We start from the raw sequence: 25,011 nt of genomic DNA, 5'->3' as shown, positions 1-25,011 counted from the left end.
AGTGCTTTGAGGATTGACAAAAAAGTACCTGATGCTGCTTTTGGGAGAGTTTTTAAAAAATTTTTGGGGGTGGGGCAGGTAATTAGATTTACTTGTTTACTTTGGAGGAGGTAGAGGGGATGGAACCTGGGACCTCATGCATGCTAGGCATGCACTCCACCACTTAGCTGCACTCTCCCCTCCATAAGGCTGATTTGAATCTCTTTGTGTAATCGCACTCTATATAGGAAAACCGAGAGCTGATGAATGTAATTTAACATTTCCACTACTTCGTTCTTGGACTTCAGCCTGAATTCTGTAGAATGGGGTAAATAAGGAGTGAAGGCTGACTTGAGGTTTGATCAATAGATACTCTTGGGAGCCTCTTAACATGAGTGCAATCTTGTTACTTTTTATGTACTATTTATAAAATTCTTCTTTTGGTTCCTGTTTTCAATCTAATCTATCTGTTTAATGGGAGGAGGGTGTAGCTCAAGTGGTAGAGTGCATGCTTAGCAAGCATGAGGTCCTCGGTTCAAACCTCAGCATCTCCACTGAAAAACCAAATAAATAAATAAAGCTAGTTACCCCCCCCCCGAAAAAAAATTTGAAAAGGAAAAAAGAAATCATGGAGTTGAGAATTTATTGGGCAGTTTTCATATGAAAAGACAGGTTTATGTGTGCTTTCCCATATCTGGACTTAGTTCCTTACCACTATTCTTTCTGTCCTTTGCCATTTTCCTTCCACAATCTTTCTCTGAGTGCCTATAGATTTAGAGAGGTCCCCAATATCTTAAAACTAAATTTCCTGTGACCCTGTTCCTGCCTCTTCCTACCTTCACATCCATGGTTATCTTATTTTTTTCCTTCCCTCCACTGATAACTTTTAGTGGCTTGAAACTCCGCCTGTTTCTTATTTCTTTGCCTTTGACGTCCACATCCAATCTGATTCCCAAATCATACTGATTTTCAGTCTCATTGGCTGTTGAACTGGTCTCCTTTCCTTTTTCACTGCCTCACCCTTGTCAAACTTTTCACACCCCAGCTCTTTCGAGAATTTATCCAAATGAAATCGTCTGTTAGATTAGGCATTATTTCACCATCAGTAGAGACAGGTCTGTGTTTTTCAATGTAGCCATCAGGGCTCTTCACAATCTGAGCTTCAGTATAATGATAGTGGCCACTTACTGTGGTCTTAGCACTCGACATGCCATGATACGGGTTTTACAGATACTATTTCCAGTTCGTAATTCTCACAACAGTCCTAGGCAGTAAATAACATTGCTCTCACCCTATAGGGGAGGAAACCTCTCTAAACTTTATTCCTAAACTTACCTTCCAACACATCCCGCCATGCCCATGGCCACATGTGACAACGGATGTGTATGGTCCCAGAATTCCCTTTTACCTTCTCACGTCTAGCCTTGAACTCTGTTCTTTCAGCGTCTAGTTATACATCAACTTCCCTCTCCTGCCGAGCCTGTTCCATCCATCAGGACCCAATTCAAATTCCAGCCGCTCTGTGAAGTTCAGGACTCCCCAGTGATCTCAGCAGTTCGTCAGTTCTTCCTCTTACCTGGTTCAGCACGGAGGGCCTTTCCACTGAAAATTCCTGGCTTGTACTATTATCTTCCCTTTCCTGGGCCCGCTTCCTCTCGCCTCACCTAACTTGTAGGCTCCTTAAGGTATCAGGTCAATTTTACATATTCTCTCATCGCGTGAAGGATGGAAAGCCCTGAGCATTAACGCCTTTAATGGATTCTTCCTCTTACTCATATTTTCCTCTCTTTTATTTGCTTTGAATAATTAACATTTTAGTAGATATCCTTCCTGGCGATTTCACTTGATTTATGCATGAATGCATATCTTAGTAAAATTCAACTTCCCACGGGCCCATTTTAATTTGTTTAGTTTACATATTCTGGCTTAAAAAATACGATAAGTGTGTATTTACAGAAGCTGTTTCAGAATGCTCATAAATATTGCTCTTTTAATCCAGCATTATTTCTGAACACCAGAAAGTGAGGATCCACACAGAGAACACAAATTGAATCAGCCAGAGGACTGCAGGCCAAAAACGAAGACCAGAGCTGCAAAAACGTTAAAAGTTGAGACATGGAACTTAGTAAAAACAAGAAGAAAAGTGAAGTGTGTAAAACCAGAAAAGTCTCCACATGCTGCTGAAAAAAGGAAACTACAGATCACAGACACCACGGTCTGGAAGTTTAGCTATGCGCTGCGCCGGGAATTACTTCTACTTCCTACCTTTGACCTTTGCTCTGTTTCAGTGTGAAGCATATGTAAATTTCATTCTCCAAAGGCTACTCATCAGGCAGGGGCTAACTCAAATCTCAAAGGTTAACATTTGCCCCAAGTGTTTTATTCTGGGCCAAATAGCTATAAAAGTCACTTAAAAAATCAGTTCCAGGGATAAGGGTATATAGCTCAAGTGGTACGGCGCATGCTCAACACCCAGGAGGTCCCGGGTTCAATTCCCAGGGACCTCCTCCAAGCAGAACTCAATGAGAAAATCTTGTCACCCGCCTCCTCACAAAACAATGCAAGCAAAAGTCAATTCCAGCTTTGGGTAATAGAGACATCAAGCCAGAAGTTTAACATATGCTTCTTCCTTCTTCCCCGTACGTGTTTCCTTCTTCCCCGTACGAGGTTGCATTTTTAACGTTTGCTGCAAATGGCTGTATCTTGGAAGACCCCGTGATTATACAATTACTAGAAACAGTTAAAACAGAGTTACTGCGATGCAGACAAGAAAATGTAAAATGAGTTTTATTAATTGCTGCAGTTACTTTGTATTAAAACCAATTCCATACCATTGCTCCATTGCACCCCGCCTGGAGTGACCTGCTTTTCGCGCCGGCACTCCTATTTCAAATAGCGCCTTTTCACCGCAAGCCACTAGCCAGGGCAATCGAAAGTCGGTCCCACATCTTTGATGATGTTTAAAATTCTTTCTTATAAACAGGTAAATTCACAAGCACTTTCTTCCCGCCCTTCCGCCTCCCGCTGTCTTCCAATCCTGGACACACTCGGACGGGGGGCTAAGAAGCCGCACTGCCGGCAGCGAGGGGAATTACCGCCCGGGAGCCGAGTCCGCCCCCTCCCTGGGGGTGGCCCCACCCTGGCTCTCACCCCGCCGCCCCCCGCCTCCCCCGAGCACATTCCAGAGCTGCGGATGCGCGGGGGATGGGAGCCGGACGCCGCTCCTCCGAGCTCACCCCCGGCCCAGGTGAGCGCGGCCGTCCTCCGGCTCTGCTCGCCCGGCCGGGATGTCGGGACTTGCAACTGCCGGGGCGCCCCGAGGGCGGACAGGAAAGAAAGGCTTTCTCCTTGGCTGGTGGAGGGTTGGGTGTCTGAGTTCAGACAGGTTCCGGGGCGCTGGCTGGCTGCGCGGGCTTTGGAGCGACACGACTCCGGACCTGTTGCGGCCGGTCCCCACCCCGCCCTCGCTGGGCTCGGCACCTGGGCCCGGGAGGAGGCGCGGCCCGGGCGGGACCGAGCTGCCCTCCGCCGCCCGCCGCGCGCAGGTGACTCCCCACCTCCCTCGCCCTCCGCTTCCTGGGCGGCGAACCGTCGGCGCGGGCGCGGCTGCGCGCGGCTCGGGGCGCTCCCCGCGGTAAGTGGGGGGCCCGGCTCCCCTCCCCTCCGGGCAGGCGGGGGGCGCGGGCCGCGACCCCCCGGGGGCGGCGGGGAGGGGGCGGCGCGGACCTCCCGCGGGCGCACGCGGGGATCGGACTGGCGCATGGCAGGGTTCGGTTCCTCTTTCTCATCTGCTTCTCTTCCCTCAGCGGGTAGTTGAGAGTGAGCTGGAAAGTTTGGAAAGTTCCGTCTCGGGCGGGCTGGGTTCGCGTCCCCGAGGGACCGGCGCCGCCCGCGGTGGACGTTTGATCAGCTTCCTTTCTGCTTGCGGGTCGGCGGTGGGGAGGGTCTGGGGGGGCTTCCCGGGAGGAAGTGCGGCTGGACGGGGAGGGGAGCGCGGGGAAAAGGCGGGAGCCGCGGGTGCACCCGGCGTTTAGATCCTTCAGATCCCGCGTGGGGGAGGGAACTCCAAAAGGAAAATCAACGCCGACCTGAACGCACTCTCCTGTTGGTATCCGATCCCGCATCTGCCCCCAGATTAGTGCTTTTCCAGCTTCAATCCCCCTGTGCCTGAGTCTGTGACCTTGGTGAGGTCGCCAAGTCACTCTGGTTCCTGTCAGACTTATAGAACCACTGCTCCGGATTGCGGAGGCTTTGAAAGGAGAGGAGATGGCTCCTGGGAAGTCACATGGAGACCTTAGCCCATGCTCTGTCGTGTTGGGAGAACTGTTACCTGCCTAAGTGGGAAAGCAGACACTGCCTGTGTCACTTGTTGGAATCACGGGTGTAAAGAGACAGTGATGCTTTATAGGGAGGAGGCTGGAGGTGGTGGTGGGACCGCGGGACCGCGCGTTGGCTGTGCACGGAGGCATGAGCTTTTAAATCACAAATGTTAGCCACTATCTATAAAAATGAGCCAAAAAGAAGTTTCTATGTTCAAGGAACTGTGTTCAGTATCTTGTAATAACCTTTAATGAAATAGAACGTGAAAACGAATATATGTATGTCTATGCATGACTGGGACATTGTGTTGTACACCGGAGATTGACACATTGTCACTGACGGTGCTTCAGTTAAAAAAAAATAAATAAATAAAGTACATTACAGCATCTCAGGCCCAGTGGAGATAAGAGCACAGGAGGCCAGAACTTTAAGAAAGAGCCGCGCTGGTGGTGAGCAGTCAAGGCGAGACGTTGGTGTCCAACAGGCTTCTTTCCAGAACCCCCCTTTTGTTAGGCAGTCTTTTTTGGAGGTAATTAGGTTTATTCATTTTTAGAGGCGGAACTGGGGATTGAACCCAGGACCTCACTGCATGCTAAGCATGCGCTCTACCACTTGAGCTACACCCTCCCCCATCTCCAGAATCCCCAGTGATAGACATTCTGCCAGGTTCCTGGCAGGCACCTCCCCTCTTTACCTTTCTCACCCCTTGACACATGCGAGGGCCCTGGGGAAATCCATGATGGAGGCTGAGTCAGTGCTGACAAGAATTAGGAAAGGGAACTGCGATGAATGGGACTTAGAAGAGAAAACTGGTCTTTCTTGGTTTTTCCAAAATAACCAAAGAGTGAGATGGTTGGGGGTGGGGAGGGTCTTCGTACTGCTTGATTTCTCACTTTCTTCTTACACTTTCTTGGAATGATAGAGACTCCCACACCTTCCAGTTTTAAATTCCACCCCTTGCTTCTGGGCTGACAGTACACGTGGTGTCCACACCCGGGAAAGGTGCTGGCTGTACCGGCAGAGTCTGCCCTCGAGGGTGGGTGGATCCTGGCACATTCTAGGTCCCAGATGCTTCTGAGTTGATTGTGGGAAGCACCACCAGTTGAACAACTGCTGAAAGGGATCACGGAGGGTGATGGAGGCAAACCACACCTCTGATGCTGACTCCGTGATGTCTTCCCTGATTACTCTCTGCAGCGCATTACTTTAACTGTAACTGATGGAACTCTTTGGGACGGGGTAATTCATTAATCATTCTTTCCCCTTAGAGTCTGTGGTGGAGGTTTTCTTGATTGTGACTTACCCAGGCTCCCTGTGTCACGTTCAATTCCATTGTACAGCTGTGAGTTTCCAAGACATAATGAACATCCTTCAGGTTTGGAGAATCATGTGTTGAAAATGTGATCCCAGTAATCAGGCCTCTTCTAGAATGTAAATCTGGTTGGAGGAGCCCTTTGGAAAAGGCTCCACTTAGCTGCACTTAACTAATTATTTGTAAGATTACGAGTTGTCCCTGCTCAGCTAGTTAGGTAAGTTTGCATGTCTCTCCCCCTGGAACTTGCCGAATAGGGGCGTTGCAGGGATGTTTCACAACTTCGCCGAGTCTGTTAAACACAACGTGTAAACTGAACTTTTGTTCGCTGAATGGTTTCTGATTTGGAAGTGGAATGCATTTTAGCACTTTGTGGGTGAATTTGTCATTTGAAAATCAGAATACGTTCCCCCACTCCATGCCCACCTTGGGAACAGAATTCTCAGTGATACCTTTTAAGGATCCCATGGGTTAAATTTGATACAAGGAGGGTCCAAGCTCCATCAATCATTAAATCCACCAACATTTCACTGAGAGAATGTGAGGGAGCCTTCAGGCAGCCCTTCCTTCCCCTGGGGTGAGCCGGTGGCCTTTGGCACTGTTTCGAGGTACCCATCCCAGCCCACAAGAGTAGAGTAGGGCTCCCATGGGGACTGGCACAGCCAGTGGTGGGAGACTGGGTGCTGTGGGCTCCTGACATGGGAGATGGGGGAAAGCTCCAGTTGAAGGGGTGTATGTGGAGGTGAACTTGAGCTAGAGCAAGTTTGCTCCAGGGAAGGAAGGTTTATTAAGGAGTCAGGAGGTTTGCATTGACAGGAGGTAGGCGCAGAGGATCAGGGAGGCCAAAGATGTTTTCAGCAGCTATGATGTGAGGAAGATGGGCAGGTTGGGAGAAATGATGGAATAAGGAATATTCAACCCACTGGGCGCATGTCTGGTAGGAAGTACTTCAACACATGATCATGACTGATGTGAGGAACCTTTTCCTCTGGGGACATCTAATGACTACCCAGTGTGTGTTTCGTCTTATTTTCACGCTGTCCTTAGGAGTGAGGCCAGATGTCCCCTAGAGGCTCATGCCGTTTATCTTTTGAGCTATGTGTCAGACAGTTTGTAGATTGCACCCATCCTTGGGGAAGGTCAGGTCGTACTGGCGTAGGGTCCAGTGTAACCCCCATGTTACTGGCCTATTTGAAGGAGTTTCTACAAAAGCTGTGTAGTCATGATGTTTAAAGGTGCTAACTTTGTCTGGTGCCCTCGCCACTCATTAAACGTACTCGTGTTGACTGTTACACACCCAGCAATGCGTTCTCCTCTGGGAATATGAGGGTAGCAAGGTTTTGTTCTCGGATCTCCGGATGCTCACAGTCAGGGACCTGATAATAATTATAAACACAAACAGATATTAATGGCTCCAATCCCTTTACTTAGTATTTCCTTCCTGCTCTCTGAAGGTCCCAGCAGGGATTGTATATGTTCATTAAGCACTTTGTGAAATCGCACCCTAGCGGACCTGAGTCATGGGCGATTTCGGACAAAGTATTTCAATTCTCTTGGCTTCTCAGGTCTTCCACTGGCGCTGGGAAGGGTCTGGGGCATGATCACCCCAGTACACCTCGTTCTGCTCTCAAGTTCTGTGTGATCGCTTCTTATTGACGGTAACTCAGGTGTCCCTCAGGTATCACAGGAATCTCGTTATTTCCACTTCCATTGTCAGATTTTCATTTCAAAGGCTTTTAGTTCTCTGTTTATTAGCAGGTGGCTTCTCCGATTGTATAAGCATGACTCACTTGGGGAAGAAAAAGCAGTTTTCAAAGCACTAGAAAGAGGCTTCTTCCACCTCCTTGGCTGTAACAGAGTCAGTCGCCGTGGGACGTCTGTCTGGGCTGTCATTTACACACACGCACAAGCAGTGACGGCTTTACTTCTAGACAGCACGTTGCTCCAAATATACCCACTCCCATCTGACTCATGCAACAGCTGTTTCCTGATGTTTTTTGAAAAATGTATTTTTTTTCAAATAAAGGTAACTTCTGAATTATTTCTTGGAAAAAAATGAAATAAAGCTAAGGTGTTTTCAGCGTAAGGAACTGTTGACAGTGTTCCCTGATAATTTCGGGTCTTTTTTTTTTTTTTTTGCCGTCTCTACCCTTCCTTTGCTTTCTAATCTCTTACGGTCCCTTGAACCTTTTTGTCGAATCTTAGCATTTCTGGCTTCTTTTTGTCCCTTCTTGTTCCTTCTCCTCCCTTTCTTTCTTTTCCTCAGTTTTCTCTTCAGGTCTTTACTCCTCCTTCTCATCCTTTCTTTTCTCTTCCTACCTCACCTTTCTTTTCTCTGCCCTTCCCTCCCATTCCCTGCTTCTGTTTGCTTGTCTGTTTCTCCATCTTTTCACTTACTTATCTGTTTATCTTTCTTCATTTCTATCTGTCATCTCACCCTCTCAGTCTGGGTCTCTATCTTGGTACAGTATAAATTTCTAAAAATCTGTAAAATCCAATTATATAAAAAATTAAACATATTACAAGAGGAATTTCATTCTCTAGTAGCCAAAATGTATTATCAGTAAAATGACCGGCTACCCTTTAATGCTACATACAAAATTTAACAATACGTTTCTAGCATTTTGTGCATTTGAAAAAATGCGTTCTTTGCCTTCCCAGTGGGACACGGGCACAATGGTCATGTGATTAAAACTAAAGGTTTGCCTTCTTTGGCATATCCTATAATTTTCATCTTTTCTTTGGTTATATTCCATTTATTAGATAAGCATTTTATCACTACCGTGGAGACTTTCATGTATCTATTTTTCCAAAAACTTGTAAGTTCAAGTTGGAATAAAATATTCAAATAAAATCACAAATAAGCCAGTAAAAAGAGGGAAATGATGTCACCGAGACTATGTATTGACATGCTGACAGACTTCCTGGGCAGTGAGTTGACATATTTATTAATTGATGGAGTAAAGACTGGATTGAGGAGATGGTGAAGTAGAGAGACTCCCAGCTCGCCCTCTCCCACAAACACACCAAAATTACATCTACAAAGCCACTGAGTTGCACAGAACAGCTACTGAACTCTGGCAGAGCGTCTCTTGTTTTGAAATACAGGAGGATTCTCACAAAATCCGATAAACAACAAGTCTACACTGACTACAGTATAAATATAAACTGACTATACTTCAACAAAAATATATATACAAAAGAATCAAAGGGATTGTTAAGTACCAGCCACATCTATGGGGAGAAGCCAAGGCTAAGAGAGGAGCCCTGACTTTGAGATCATTTGGAAGTCTGAGCAGAAGAGGAGTGGGGAGAGCAAGGTTTCCACACCTGCACAGACGCACACGCACACACACACGTTATGCAGAGCAGAACATCACCAGTGAGGCTCGGGACCCCATGTGGCCACACCTTCCTCTTCTCCCTCCTTGTTACACTGACCCAAAGGACAAAGAGAAACAAAACAGAGAGCTGCCAGGTGCATTTTCTGGTTCAGGTCTGGTCTAGGGGGCTGTGAGAAGAGCTTTATAAATATCAGCTTTGTCATTGGAGTCTCCCGGGTTAGAACCACGGTCAGAGGCATGAAAGCCGTTAGGAAGAGAGATCACAGGGGACCCAGATTCCTGACCACGTGTAATCCACAAAACCTGCCAGTCCGTTTCACAAAGCCAGCAGCATTTTACCCATTAAAAAAATGTCCTTCTTTCTCTCTGCCTTACTGACTCATTTCCACGTGTGCGAGGCTATAGACAAGTGAAAGGAAGGAGCCAGTGGAGAAGCTTATTTAGAAAACAATAAAAGGTCTGAACTAGTGTGGATTTGCTTTCCAACCAGTTTTTGGGGAGGAGTTTCTGGGAAAAAAATAAAAGAGAAGCCCTTTCTTTCAACTGTAATATAGTGATCTTAGCAGACTTGATTAAATGACTTCTGAGGGAAAAGACTGATAAAAGACTGCTGGACATTGTGTTAGAGGTTCTGATTTTTTTTAATATGCCTTTTTACACAAATTAGAACTACTATTGTTCCAGGTGAGATACATTATTAACATTTTACATTTTTGGCATTTTTAATTAAATAAATTTTTGTGTCTGATTTCACAATTTCCACATCATTACTATTTTTAAGCCCGTCCTTTTTAACAGTCTGAGATTGCTTTTTTGCCACTCGATATTTATAGCACCTTGACTTTTGAGAGCTGTTCCCCAACATACCTGTGCAAAATACATTTTTCTGAAGACATTTTATTTACAAACTTTCACTTTTCATAGACGAAGTACACTGTTTTCCTTAAATGTGTTTGGAGAGCCACTTTTATAGTTCACATTGGAACACATAATTATGTTTTCTTACAGCCCCTGTCGCTCTGTAAATGTCAACATGTACCAAGATGGACCTTTTATTGTCTTAAATGGACCCGAAAGGTGGGACAGGAAGGCATATAACAAGGGTTCAATATTTCTCTCTAGGTGACCCGCGTCGCTTGTGGTGTTTCCATCTGAATACATCATCTGTGCTATGAATTCTCCTAATGTTCAAAAACTGAGGTTGAAGGACCCTCAGCCTCAATTCCTGCAGGATCAGGGAATTGAGGGTGAGTGTTGTGAAGTGGGGGGAGAGGCAAGGCAAACAAGTTGGGGGGATGGATGGTTGGAGAGACAGAAATTGATTCCTAGTTATTTCTCCTTTGTCTTTACATGGGGAGGGAAGAACGGAACATAGATCCTGACGTGGGTGGACTGTAAGACAACAGACCTTATCCAAGACAGCGGTGGTGCGGGCTAACCGAAAGCGCAGGGGCACTGATGCATTAGAATGCACCTGCTTGGTGGTCTTCCAGGAGCATCTCCTCCAGTGAGGGGGGTACAGGCAGTGGCAGGTAAACAGGTACCTTGGCTATTTTACATTATGATAAGTGCTATAAGTTATTCTAAATAAAGAATTAAGGATGGCAGAGGGGATGGATTCTTCTTAAAATGGGCAGCCTGGAAGACTTCTCTGTGGTGGTGACATATGAGAAGATAGGAGTGAGAAGGAGGAGCATTTCAGGCGGGTGAAACAGCGAGTGCCAGAACAGGAGAATGACGTAGGTACACATTTCAAAACACGAATCTTTTTTTGAAACTAGCTTATTTATTTATTTATTTATTTATTTATTTATTTATTTATTTTTAATCCAAGCTCCGTCAGTGGCAGTGTGTCAATTTCTGGTGTACTGCACAATGTCCCAGTCATGCATAGACAAACGTAGTTTCATCTTCATGTTCTTTTCCATTAAAGGTTATTAACAAGATACTGAACATCGTTCCCTGTGCTACACAGAAGAAACTTGTAAAAAATCTGTTTTTATATATAGCGGCTAACATTTGTAAATCTCAAACTCCCAAATTTATCCCTTTCCACCCCCTTTCCCCGGTGAGCATAAGATTGTTTACTATGTCTGTGAGTCTGCAGAACACACATCTTGGGGAGAATCCCCGAGCGACACTTGATAACACCCCCAGTCTTCTGACAGTGTGCCCATTTGTAATTAGTGTTTCTGGTTTTTGACAGAGATCTATGGATTTATCATCTGTTTACTTTCACAGTGCTCGGCAGGTTTGTAATAATTCTTTTCAAAGTGCTTTACAAATAGATAATATTTTGTATTCTCAAAAACTAACCTCCATTAACATAAATGTGTGCTTCAACCTTAAAAAGTTCTGCGCGGGTATTAGCACTGTTTAAAAAGTGTATATTTCATACTTTAATCAGCTCTCATTGTGTTCCGGTAACTTATTAGGGCAGGATATGAATAGCCTATCACTTAACAGTTATGCACATCCTGAGCGTTAATGAATGTGCTTGGCAGAGGCAGTCGGCTCCATCGCAGAACTCCCGGGCCAGGGGAGAAGGTGGGGAGTAAGCCCTTTAAGTGATGGATGAGATGTGATAACGTGCCCTGAAGTGCAGTGGGCAGTCCCTGCTCCAAGTCTGGTCCTGGCCCCTGAGAGTTGGGGCTGACCCTGTGTCTGCCGAACCAACTTACTAAGACCTCATCAACTACGTGTAGTTTTTGTTTTTTGTTTTTCTTTCCTTTCCGTTATGGTCCCAGTAACCATAAGGCTGTATTTTCTGGACATTTTGTCCTTGTTCATGTGTTGCTCTATAAGAATGATTAAGCTCTTTTATATGCAGGGCTTTGAATGACCTGTTACAGTCAACTTAATCCATGAATGAAAAAAGAGGAAGATATTAAAAAAAAAAACTGTTGGGGTACTTCGTTTATCAACTTCCTTTTTCCCCAATGCAATGCAAACCAGACATATTAATTGATAAACATTTGGCAAATACGGAAACATGTAAAGTTTTTAAAAAATCACCTACAGAACCACCACTCCAAGACAACCACTCTCATTTCTATGTGTTTCCTTTTGGCTTCGGATGGATTTTCATTGATTATAGCTTTGCTCTTATGTAGTTTGGTAGCCTGCTTGTTGTCTGTAGAACATCCTACCTAACAGAAGAATGTTTTTGCATGCTATTAAAACTGCTAGAAGGGAAGAGTGGTAGACTGCCTGCTTAGCACACACAAGGTCCTGGGTTCAGTCCTCCACAAATAAATAAATAAACCTAGTTACCTCCCCCCCAAAAATTAAAAAAAAAATTAAAAAGTAACTAAAAAGAACTACTAGAGACATCCCCTGACTTTTGGGGTTTTTTTTGTTTGTTTATTTATCCGGCGTTTGCAGATGGGTGTGTATAATGTTGTTTATTTAGCTTCCAAAAAATGAAGCTGAACTCTGAAGGCTGACTCAGGAGAATCCAGGAAGAGAAAGCTTAGGCAGGTCTTTGTCAATCCTGAGTAAAAAAAAGCTTCCCTAAGCACCCTTCTACTTCCAAGCAAAGTTAGTGCACTTGTGGGAATCTGAGATCTTTCCAGCGGCAAAAATAAACACTGCGTTAGAATTTGAAAGCTACGGGTGCTCCGGAACCCAGCTGGTCCCATGTTGTAGGACTCTGTCCAAAAATAAGTTCTCTGCTTGATTATGTGCGGAAAGAGCGTGCTCAGTAAGAAAGTAAAAGAGAAATAGGGCCTTATTACTAAATAAGACCCCTCCCTGTGTTACTCGCTAACCATCGCTAGCAGTTTTTATGATAGGTGTAGAGTAAGGCTTTTGTCTCATCTAGACTTGATAGACACCCTTGGCCATCAGGACTGTTACTTTACCTGTGTTCCTGGTGGGGAACATGGGGTTTAGAGCTTGGAAACAACATGACTGAGCGGGGCTTACAAGCAAGATGTGCCGGAACCGAAGTCCAGACTGGGCCATCTTTCCCACTCTGTCAGTGAGCCAACCTGTGATTTGTCATTTGCCCTTAAAATAACTCAACTTCCCCATTCCGCGTAACTGAAGACTCCTTTTACAGGTCACCCTTACTGTTCCCTTTAGACCGCATATTCCAATTTTTCAACTATTCTTTGGGGCACACTCTGCCCCCAGACCTTACTCAATCCAGTAATTGTATAGCTAGTTTTATAATGTGAATTCAAAACTTTAAATTTATTGTATGGGGTTTAATCATGTTCATGTTGATTAATTATTTCATCACTCTGAGATAACTGGGAATATTGATTCTGGCGTCTTCTTTATGCTGTTGTTCAGTTCTGCAGGCTGAATCAATGCCTTTTCTATTTATTCACCCAAGTAGTCGTTAAACACATTGATCAGGACCCGGCCAAGACGGAGCCCTTTGGCACAGCATGAGTTACAGCCCATCAAGATGACCTGTTCCATTCACTGGCGTTCCTGGAGTAGTAATATCATGATAAAACATAGTTCAGGAATAGTTTAGATGCTGGTCAAAGAGTAATTTGCTTTAATTTCACCTGCATTTGAAGCCACGCATGGAAATACGCCTCTGCAGTCAGACTGTTGAGTATATGTTCTCTCCATTAAGGGTTTATCTTTTTTCCTACAAATTTCTCTACAAGAGTTACCCAGTACATCCTTCCAGATGGTCGTGAATGATTATGTTTTAATGTCATTAATGTAAACGGATGGCCTTTATATATTCTTACATTTTGAACTACAGTTTAGACTGGGGATGTACATATATTGAAGAGCAGCCGATAGAAACAAACCCTGGAATTATTTTGCTATGAAAGTGATCCCCCCATCCTCTAACTAAAGGAGATTAAGGGAACTGAAACATTATTAGACTTTGGGCAAATGTCATTTTCATTTGGGATTTATAAAATGAGTTGGAGCTGGGTAGTTTGGTCCTTTTCATGAATTTGATAAAGATGGGTGATTCTGTTGGTGACCCGTGCGTGGAGATGAGACATTGATCCCCACCCTCTGTGACTGACTGTACCACCGATGCATGTAGCCCTTCGCTTGCTTTGACCCGTACTACTGGGCCATTTTGTTATATGTTACTACGAAGCTAGCTTAAAATCTTTTAATAAGATTGGATGCCGAAATTAGGTATCAGATTGCCATTGGCAGCTTGAGTATTACAGTCAATTTTTAATTTAATAGTAGCTTCTTTAATGTTTTAATTGTCACCTTAAATTTCTGGTAATTGAAGTTAAACATAATCTTGGCAGCTAAGAATTTGAAGAAAATTTGATTATGATTTTCCATTGTGCACCATACCCCATGGTTTTATAAGACAGTGATGTTCTGAAACATCTTTCATTAAACACTTTCTCACCTTCTTTAAGTAGATGTTTTGATGTATATCATCAAGTCAGTCCTCCCGCCACTAAAAAAGTGATTTGAGGCATTCTTTTCTCAATATTTGAAAGACTGTAAAATGTTCCTTAATGAAATTTGCTAGCCATTGAAGTTATGTCAGAGAACTGGTTTTATAATAGCATATAAACCAGAAAAAAAGACATTTGAAATTACTTACGAATTGTACATTAATTTTTTACTAAATTCCTTTGTTTTACATTTTTTAAGGTTTACAACAAAGACAATCTTATGTGTCTGTATATTAGCTTCCTAGTGCTGTGATAACAAAATACCACCTATTTTGGCTTAAAACAATAGAATTTATTCCCTCAAAGATCTAGAGGCTAATAGTCTGAAATCGAGGTCTCCTCAGGACTACGTTTTCTCTGAAGGCTCTAGGGGAGAGTCTGTCTGTGATTTTCTCTTAGGTCTGGTGTTCCCAGAAATCATGGGTATTCCAGTCTCTGCCTCTCTACTCACTTGGAGTTCTTCCTATGCATTTATGTCTTGTCTCTCCTTTAAGGACAGTCTTACTGGACTAGGACCCACTCTAATAGAATATGACTTCATCTTAAGTTGACTACTTGTGCAAAGAAGAGCTTTTTCCAAATAAGATCACATTCACTGGTACTGAGGGTTTGGACTTGAACATATTTCGTTGAAAGGCACGGTTGAACCCATAACATCATTTAGTAGTTGAATAAAAACAGCCTACGACAGAAGTTGGGAATAAGAACTCGGAGACCTTGGTGACTCTGACCTTTTTGGTATTATCTTTCAGTCAGAGTCCTGATGTGGGGCCATCTGCTTGCATAAGAAGCCATCATAACCTCAGACAGTCATTTAAGAAGGCTGTAACTTCTCCTTGGAGTCTTTTCCCACTGACCAGGCCTTTTCATCGAATCTTCTTTGATCAGAAACCATAAACAAATTGAGACTAGGTTTGGCTGCTTGCTTAATACTGCAGTTGCCAAAACAGGGAATGACATTGCAAATGGGATGACAGAAAACACTAGCTTTTTTTGAATCCTAAAAGACTCTGTGACCAAATGTTTTTGTATCTTTAAAGTAATTATACTGTAACAGATTGTTAACATGTAAAAGAGCAATAATAGAATAAGGATGATTATGGTAAAGGCTAAACACTGTAAGGGCATGGACTTATTTATTCCTTAGAATGACCTAATGCCATGAACAGGGCTGTCAGCCTTCTCTCTGCAGGTGACCAAGCTGAGACTTGTGGACGTTGGGGTCCTTTGTCCAAAGAGCTTCACAATAATTGGGGAAGCAGGCTTTGAACCTCCCAGTGTGACCCTGCACACAGCTGTCACCCTCCCTGCTATACGATCTTTTTGTTTTTTGTTTTCTATTCAAGGCCTGTTCTCACCCATACAATTTGTTTTGAGATGATTGTAGATTCACTTGCAGTTGAGATTGTAGATTCCTTGTATCCTTACCCAAGTTCCCTCAGTGGTAGCATCGTGCAAAACTGTAATTCTCTATCACACCCAGGACATTGATATTGACACTGTCAAGATTCAGAACGTTTCCATCACCGGGAAAATCGCTCTTGTTTACAGCCACGTCCACCCATCTCCTACCCCATCCTTTATTTACCTCCCGGCATCCACCAATCTGATCTTTTTTTTTTTAAAGCTGTAATCGGCTTACCATGTTAGTTTCAGGTGTCCAGACAAGTGATTCAGTTATACATATATGTACCTATATATTTTTTTCTTTTCAGATTCTTTTTCATTATATATTATTACAAGCAATTGAATGGAACTCCCCGTGCTCTACCGTAGGTCCTTGTTTATCTATTTTATATGTAGTAATGTGTGTTAATTCCTGACACATGATCATTTTTATAATTTTGTCATGTCAAGAATATTATATAAAGAAGACTTGGAGAAATGAAATCATGCAGCGTGTCATCTTTGGGGGTTGGTGTTTTTCACTCAGAGATCCACCCAGGTTGGTGCAGGCGTCAGAAGGTGGTTCACTGTGGTGCTGACGTGTTCCCTGGTATGCGTGTACCGCAGTTTGTTTAATATTCACCTGATTAAAGGACTTGGAGTTGTTTCCAGTTGGGAGCTATTGTGAATATAGCTGCTGTGAACATTCACGTACAAGTTTTTGCATGAAGATAAATTTTCATTTCTCTGGGTTCAGTCCCAGGAGTGTGGTTGTTGCCCCGTGTGTTAATTGCATAGTCTGCATAAGTGCGTAGCGTTAATTGCATTTAGTTTTGTAAGTGAACTGCCAGACTGTTTTTCAGAGTGGCCCAAGAATTGAAATCTATTTTTTTCACATTTTATTTTTTATTGTTTCGGGTGTTTTTTTGGGGGCGGGGAGGGGTAGGTAATTAGGTTTATTTATTTATTTACTTATTTATTTTTAAATGGAGGTGCTGGGGATTGAACCCAAGACCTCGTGCATGCTAAGCATGCCCTCTATCACTCAGGTATACCCTCCTTCCAAGAAATCTAGGTTTGTTTGTTTTTTTATGTTGTCTATATCTTTTGTATTTTCAAATTTAACCTTTGGAACTTATACTGTCTGCAAATGACCCTAAAAATTTGATATCAAATGCGGTACGTAGTGGTTTTGAGGCCAGGGTTTGAATCACGTACTTTACAAGGCTGTTTTTCTGAATGGGTCACTTAACTGGCAGGTGGCCTAGCGGTCTGCTCAGCTTTTGTATCATGGCGACATTTTCTTTTTCTCTCCTCATTAACTCTATCCTGTATGTTAAAAGAACACCCTTCCTGGGGCTTTTAATGGTTATTCGGCAAGCCATGCGTTTTTGCATGTTTAAAGGCACACCCAATTAATTTTGTTCTCCAGTGAATCCCTTCAAATGTTCAGTGGTTGAACCCTTGAAAGTGCTGTAGTAAGTCTGTAGCTAAACACAGGTATTATTTTATTGTAGCCGCCATTTATGTGGGTATAATTACCTCATTCTCCATTCATTAAAATTTGTTTGTAGACAGTTCCTTCACAGGTACCCCTTGTAAAAAAGCTCTTGTAATAAATGAATTATCACTAGGGCAATGGTTGAAGAGAGCCTCTCCAGTGGAATAGATCAAGTGTGTTTATTTCTTATCTTTTTTTTTTATTAAGTATTTTTTTTTTTTTGGTGTGTGTGTGTGAGGAGGGGAAGTAACTAGATTTATTTATTTATTGACTCTTTAAGCGGAGGTACTGGGGATTGAACCCAGGACCTCGTGTGTGCTAAGTACACACTCTAACACGGACCTATATCCTCCCCCTCTATTTCTTATCTTAACTCTTGTACATAAAATCTCAGCTTCAGTGCTGTTGCATTTTTTCCTACGATGTGTTTTTCTGCATCATATTGGATTAGTCCTATAGTGGTTCACTTTTTTTTTTCTCATTTTCAATTGTTTTTCTTTCCTCCACAATTAACGCTTCCTCAGTGTCTTCATGGATTTATTTTGCTTTCATCATCCTAGTGACCTCTGTTTTCTCCAGCTTACACATAGTTCAGGAATGAATTTCATTTCTTTGCAAAGTACATATTTGCATCGGTAAAGCTCAGAAGTGGATATGGTTTTTTAAAGCACCCTAGGCAATTTAATTTCCAAATAAGTCATAGGCGCTTAGCATAGCATGCTACAGGAATTCAAAAGTTAAATTTAAAAAATTTTTAGGATTTTGATGAGCGATCAGCAGTTACCTCCCGTTTTTCACAATCACCAATAATCGATGTGATTTTCATGTGATTGCTGGATTTTTGTCCCTTCGTGGGCTGGGATTATCTGATTAAACCCACACCTCACTGAACCTTAGGAGGTATGTTTTCATTAAATGGATTGAACCTGCCAAGCAAATAAAAACCTTATTTCTTTGCTAAAAATGAGCGTTAAGTGCAAAAACATGTGTTTGATGAACATCGGAAAGGTCATTAATTAGTGGTATGATGTCATGCATGAGAGGTGAGCGTAGGAGTTGAACTTGATGAAGACTTCTCAGCCTTGGCACTATTTATGTTTTGGACCAGATAATTCCTTTCTGTAGGTGGCTGTCCTCGGCACTGAAGTCTGGCAGCTTCTACACACTCCATGCCGGTAACATACCTCCCCACAATCTTCATCTATAATTAAAAACACCCCCAGACATTTGTCTTGCTTGAGGTGGTGGTGGGATCAAGTTTCCCCTGCTGAGAATCACTGGACTTGAACAAAATGTCATTAGCAAACAGGTGGCACCTTATGCATCAATTGAGAAATTTATGAAAGTTTCTGCACTGGACCTCTGGTGTGTGTCAAGAGATTCATTTTAGTTAGGTAATGAAAGAAACAAATTTTACTTCTTCATACCATGTCTCTCACACTAGCAGACAGCCTGGTATTTCTTCCTCCTCCTGCCCATGGAGGAGTGAGAGCGTGTTACCCCAAATCTCCACCATAATACCATTTGGGGCGGGAAGACTGCGTTGCTCAGAATGCAAATGCCGCATTTCCTTTCCTTCATGAGTCCTGTCTAGGATTAGTGACTCTCGTTACATCTTTTCAGGTAAGGATGTAATCAATGGTGATGGCTTCCTGGGTTACCCTCCCAAAACAGGCTTGACTTTTCATAGTCCTGAGACCCAAAAGGCTGAGTTAAATGGAAAGTTGTAAATTGGGGGGGGGGGGCTGCTGTCAGAGATGTTTTTGGTCAAATCAGCCTTTCAGTGCCTCTAGTACATCACAGAGTTGTACTTGGTTTGAATCCACCCAGTGGAGACCGTGACTTCAAAAGACTGCAAAGTCCCTGATTTGATTGAAATAAGATCCAGTCCAGTATCCCACGCAGTGAATGAATGAGAGAATGAATAACAACTTTGTGGGCGTTGTGAGGGGTGGGGCGTGAGCTTGGCTAGGCAGATTTTGAGTCCCAAGAGAAATCCGAATTGCCTTTGAGGTCCTCCATTGCCTTATCACCTCTGTGCTGTCAAGCCATCAAACCTCAGGAGTTCGTGCTTTGAACCATCACTTGAATGTCCTTGTCACGTCCTCACTGGGAGTTTGAACACCGAAATGCTCTTCTGGCTGCTTGTTTCCCCTTCACTCCCCTGACACCGACAGACTGATTGTTTTAAACGCAAGTTTTGTTGAACACAAAAATCTCCAGTGTCCCTCCATGCCTGGCGCCATTTTATCTGTTCAACTTTACCTCCTCCCCCTAATGAAAGGATCCTGATTTCCAGTAGACCAAGGTTTTTCTTTTTGTTTTAATTAACTCCTTATGTCCAAATCCATTCCTGCTCTGTGCTCTTGCTTATGTTTTACATTCTTAGGTGGGGTGAAAATATTCCTTCTTGCCTCCTTACCATATTCCTAGTCATCACCCCAGGTTCAGATGAACCCCACCTCCTGCCCATCACTCTTATTCTATATTGATCTTTACTTGCATTTATTCTGAAGGCATTGACCACACACAGTACTCATCTTGACCCTTAGCAATATATGTGTTTGTTCAAAGGCGTAACAGACAGTTTCATGTGTTCGTTTTTGTCTCCTCATCTCATTAATATTTCATCAGTATATATGCCTAACAATTACTCGGTAAAGATTTGTATTAATGGCTGGCCAGGCATTGGTTTTATTCTAATTCAATTTTAACATATTTTGACACCCAAATCAAAAAGGCTTATAGAAACTGATCCTACCATCTGTAATCCCAGATTAAAGTTCAGAAGGATGGACTGTCGGGATGTCACAGAATGAAGATGGGTTTTCTGCCTGAAAAACTAAATTTAGAGGTACATTGGAAAAACAATATCAACTAGCAAGCAGTCTGTAGAAAGAAATCTGTTTGGCTGGTTTGTGATGGATATATGAATTATGGGATTAGTCATGCCACTCTGGATTTGAAATGTATGTGATATTGAGCTACTGGGAGTGAAAATGAGTCAAAGTAAAAATGACAATTGACATGGATTATAAAACATCTGATTACAGCATTCTAACGGATCTTGATTTCCTTTTTTTTAAACACCCAGATACCGCCCGTCACTGCGCGAATGGACTTTTGAAAGTGCTGTTGTCAGAGATTTGCCAGCATGGAGACCTCATCAATGCTTTCGTCACTGAATGACGAGTGTAAATCAGACAATTACATTGAACCTCACTACAAGGAATGGTATCGAGTGGCCGTTGACACGCTGATTGAACACGGGTTGGATGCGTACCAGGAATTTCTTGCCAAGGAACGAGTGTCAGACTTTCTAGCTGAGGAAGAGATTAATTATATTTTGAAAAATGTCCAGAAAGTGACGCCAAGTACAGCATATGGCCCTGATAATTCCTGCGACGATACCTCCTCTTCGGGAACTTACTGGCCCATCGAGTCGGACGTGGAAGCTCCGAACCTTGACTTAGGTTGGCCGTGTGTGATGCCCGGACTCTCGGGGGGCACCCACATTGACCTCCTCTTCCATCCACCTAGAGCACAGCTACTTACAATTAAGGAGACGATTCGGAAGATGATAAAAGAAGCCAGAAAGGTAACATTTCTATTTCTAAATGAAAACTTTGAAACATCTGGAAGCACCAGAGTAGTGTATCAGATATATATGTATATGTATGTTAATGAAAGGGTCTTTATGTGCGTGGACCATGCCAATCACTTTCAGGAAATATACCTCTGGATACGTGCGAAGGTGGTACTTCCCTTGTTTTGCAAATATCTGAGAGGGTGGGGTTGGGCCCCTGCTGCACATGGAGAATTTCCTTCTCCTTGTAATGTACGTCCACCTGAGAGATCTTCATGTATGAAAGTTGAGATGTGTGGACTGGGAAGGAGATAATGATGTGTTCATAGTGTAAATCACTTAAATTTTCCTTAATCTCTGAAAGGAAGTATGTTGTTGGTAAATCTGGTAAAAATTTCTCGGTTCTCAGCAGGACTGAGCCCTAATTCTCGCTCTGGATATATATAAATAAACCATGAACCATAGGTTATAAATAAACCATAGGTTACTTATTTTCCTCCTGAGTTGTGTGGAAACAGTATAAAATCAGGCATGAGAGTGTAAAATTCTGGAGGATGTTCTGGAGGTGCTCAGCATCTGAGGGACTCGGCACTCTTCGTTAAATATTTATGTGGGTTGATAAACCTCAGACATTCTGTTTTAGAGCTCAGATAAATCTGCAGAAATGTCCTTTTAGTCAATCTAGTAGGTCCTTTGGAAACTACAACCAAATATCCCGGGCTGTTTATTGAGTTTTAAAATGGATGAAGACAGTTACGATTGTTCACTATGAAGTGTCTATTTCTTCATTACAGAAACGACACAGTATAGAAATTTAGATCCAAAAGGGAACTTAGGATGCACGCATACACGGCATTGCTTTCTTTCATGTCAACAAGACACAGAGGTGCTGGGAAAAGCATGCTTTTATGAAGTACAGACATATTGGACCCTTGAAACCCACATGGACACACAAGTTTGCAAGACAGATAACTAAGAGCCCCCCATTGTAGTTTGTGTCACCTAGGATTACAGGACAAAGGTCAAATGCAGGCTTTGCAAAAAGTAAGGTGTTCCCCCACCCTCAGCCTCTTGAGCTCAAATACCCTGACTTTTTACTTTTTAGCCTTGTTAACTCCTTTAGCAGGATTCCATTAACGGAAGCACTAATCTATTCCAGTTGTTAAAAATTAGTTATGGAGTCAGGCACCCTGGTAGGAGTCCAAGCTTTAATTGAACACATTGAACTGTCAGTTCGGTTTTCTGAACTGAACCATGAGAATTTGAAAAACCGGGCCATCCTACGCTCTGTGAACAGACTTTACAGCTGGATTTTGTAAAACAAGAGAGCAAAAGTCAAGACAATACATGAGTCCCTGTAAAGATGAAACAACAAACGTCCAGCACTAACGTGTGCAGATTTCTGTTTGGGGAGCCGCGTTCCTGAATGACCGACCATGTTAAGTGAAAAGTACACCAGCGAAGCTTCGCGTTTGCATTTGAACCGTGGTGAGCCTGGTCGTTGGCTTAGTCAACTTGCACCATAGCTCGCTTCCTGTGGGACACTGCGTTTCCGTGATGCAAAATGAAATTCAGGACCTGCATGAGGTCGTGGGCTCCTGTTCACCGGAAACTGAACATTAGCCATGACCTTCTGATGTTTTTTTTTTTTTTTCTACCTAATGTGGCAGCGCTTTATTTAGGGAGCCTCTAAAACTCGTATCCTGCACCTGATCGTTGTCTGCTAGGAACTCCCACTTGAATTAGCGAGTTGAAGAACTCAAAGTCCGGGCTGTAAAACCGTATTATCATCTTTTGCTTCTCTTTCACAAAACCCAAGTGGCATAAAATCAGAAAGAGTTTTCCCTTTATGCATCCTCAGGGTACGTACAGTCCCTTGTATGTCCATATCCAAGGTGAATTCAAAGAAAGAGAATTAGTTGAACTTTATAAATTGGGTATGTTTGAAATTCAATATAAATCATAACAGATAACTTAGTGGTTTGGTTTTGTTTTTTCCAAAAGCATTGGAGAAGGTGTTCGTTTCTAACCAGGTGCAATAAATACTGAGGTCAAACGGGCTATAAATGCCTGGGGTGTATATTCCTCAAGTATTTTAGAAATTGCTTCCTATGTCACTATGTTTGTTGGAAGATTTTTGAAGGCTCCAGCACTCCAGGGAAGAAAAAGTTACTGACCCCATTTTTACAAAATTTGAGACTATTCAGCTCACAACCGAGCAAGGTTTTGCAGAAAATGTTAAAATAGGAAGAACAAATATTATTATGAAATGCCAGCTTAGGGGAAGACATTGCCTTTTTAACTTTCTCTCTGCTGTTTGTGACTATTATTCACTCAGCAGATAAGTCCGGGTCTTATAAACCTTCGGAATCAATGGAAGCTTATTTTGATGATAAACTTCCTGTTCTTGAACAATCTTCAGAGGACAGATTCTCTTTCTTGGCCAATCAGTTACCATGGCATTGTAAAGAGGATGATCTCTTTTCTTTTCATAAAGGGCTTGGATAATGTTCGTTTTAATGGCTAGGGTAAAGATTCCCGCCTCCACGTTTCGCAGGGAGAGTCGTTTGTCAATCCACATTGTGGAACTCTTTGGAGAGATGAGGTCCTAACAAGCAGCGCTATAGGAACCAGCAAAGAAGAACCCAGGAGACCGTCTCAGAGAAGAATTTAAATTCGTTTTCCACTGTTGTGTTCGCAGTTGAGATAAGGTGCCTATGAAATTAAATGTCATATAGTGGAAAAATCTTAAAATATTGAAAAGAATCCAAAAGCAATCTTCTTAGCGATCCAGACATTTGAAGTCTGATCATAACCAGCAAATTCCCCTTCCAGGCCTCTGGGAGAGGAAATAAAAGTGGTACGCCGTCTCAGCTCTCTTGATTGGAAATACTTTGTTTTTGAATTTCACTGATGTATATGCATTTACTTACCTAGAGTCATATAATCTTTATAGTATTTCAAAAGTCCATGGATTTATTTTTATTTATTCATTTTGTTTTTTGCCAGTTGTCACTTAGAAGTTGTTTACACTTTTTAATTTTTTTTCTTTTGTTTCCTTTCTCTCCCCCCCCCCCTTTTGTATATTTGCTTATTTGGTTATTTCAGAATTTTCTTTTAGGAAAACCCAATTACAGGTAACATGTTGTGTACTAAAAGCAGATTTTATTTTTATTTACTGGCTCTTTTTCTAAGCTCTTTCTAGTTTTCACTATGTGGTTGACATAATTACATTTAGTTCAACTTTATAAGTCTGATAACATCTAACAAGACTTTTCCCAGGCAATTATTTATCTCTCAAGAGGTGTTCCCAAGATGATATATGCATTTATTCCTAATTAGTGTGAATACCTCTTATGAAAGGAGCCTTTCTAATTACTTGAAAAAGTCATCTTTCATTAAAGGCATTTTTCTTCTAGCCACTCAGAGATAGATATCCATGAAGTAATAGTTTCTGATAGTCCTGAATATGGAAGTTTTTAACCAGAATGCTGTTTGCCTCTCTGCTTCCTAATTCTAGGCTGGCTTCTTCTCTGAGAGGTGACTGAACTCTTGTGAAATACGTAGTCGGGGAGACACAGAAGCAAAAGTCTAGTGAGAATTAGGGCGCACTACTTCCTGAGGTGCTCTGTCCCGCATCTTCTGCACTTAGGTCTTGGTTCCTCCCGAGTTACCATTCCTGGGTGTGGCTGTTATGGCCCAGGGCGTTCTTAGTAATACAAAGAAACATTAACTACCAGTTGGTCCCATGGCGGCAAAGGGAAGGTGAACTGATGGTGGGGACTCTTCCTGGGATGTGACTTGTGTTATAAAAGTAGGACTAGATCTGGAGTGGGTGGGGGATAGCTCAGTGGTTAGAGCGCATGCTTAGCATGCACGAGATCCAGGGTTCAATCCCCAGTCCCTCCATTAAAATAACCAACTAAATAAATACACCTAATTACCTCCCCCCAGCCAAGAAAAACAAAAAAGACCCCACAAACAAAATAAATCAAATATTAAAAAAGGCATATCTAGAACGTTAGAAAAAGTTTTTAAAAAAGTAATACGATACAAGAGGCTTGATCGCTAACTAGTTATGGATTGAACTAGTCATTATACCTCCCCGGGCATCTTCATTTATTTAATGAAAGATATGAGGCAAAACCTTTTGTGTTGTTTAAACCTCGTGTACCTAC

General features: G+C 42.6%; 1 protein-coding gene across 2 annotated transcripts in view; it reads left to right on the top strand.

Annotated features, from left to right (window-relative positions):
- Positions 1 to 3,151: 3,151 nt before the first annotated feature.
- Positions 3,152 to 25,011, top strand: part of FAM83B (family with sequence similarity 83 member B) — a 70,623-nt gene continuing 48,763 nt past the window's right edge. The window contains exons 1-2 of one of the 2 annotated variants that reach the window (XM_072944797.1): positions 3,152 to 3,226; positions 20,342 to 20,845. In XM_072944797.1, coding sequence (XP_072800898.1) covers positions 20,402 to 20,845 — 444 coding nt within the window. In that variant the 5' untranslated portion in view covers positions 3,152 to 3,226; positions 20,342 to 20,401. The other variant, XM_072944796.1, reaches the window with a different exon arrangement.

This window comes from Vicugna pacos, chromosome 20 (assembly GCF_048564905.1).
Source record: "Vicugna pacos chromosome 20, VicPac4, whole genome shotgun sequence".
NCBI classification, from domain to species: domain Eukaryota; kingdom Metazoa; phylum Chordata; class Mammalia; order Artiodactyla; family Camelidae; genus Vicugna; species Vicugna pacos.
The sequence above is the reverse complement of the archived record's forward strand: the minus strand, read 5'-3'. Positions and strand labels throughout refer to the sequence as shown.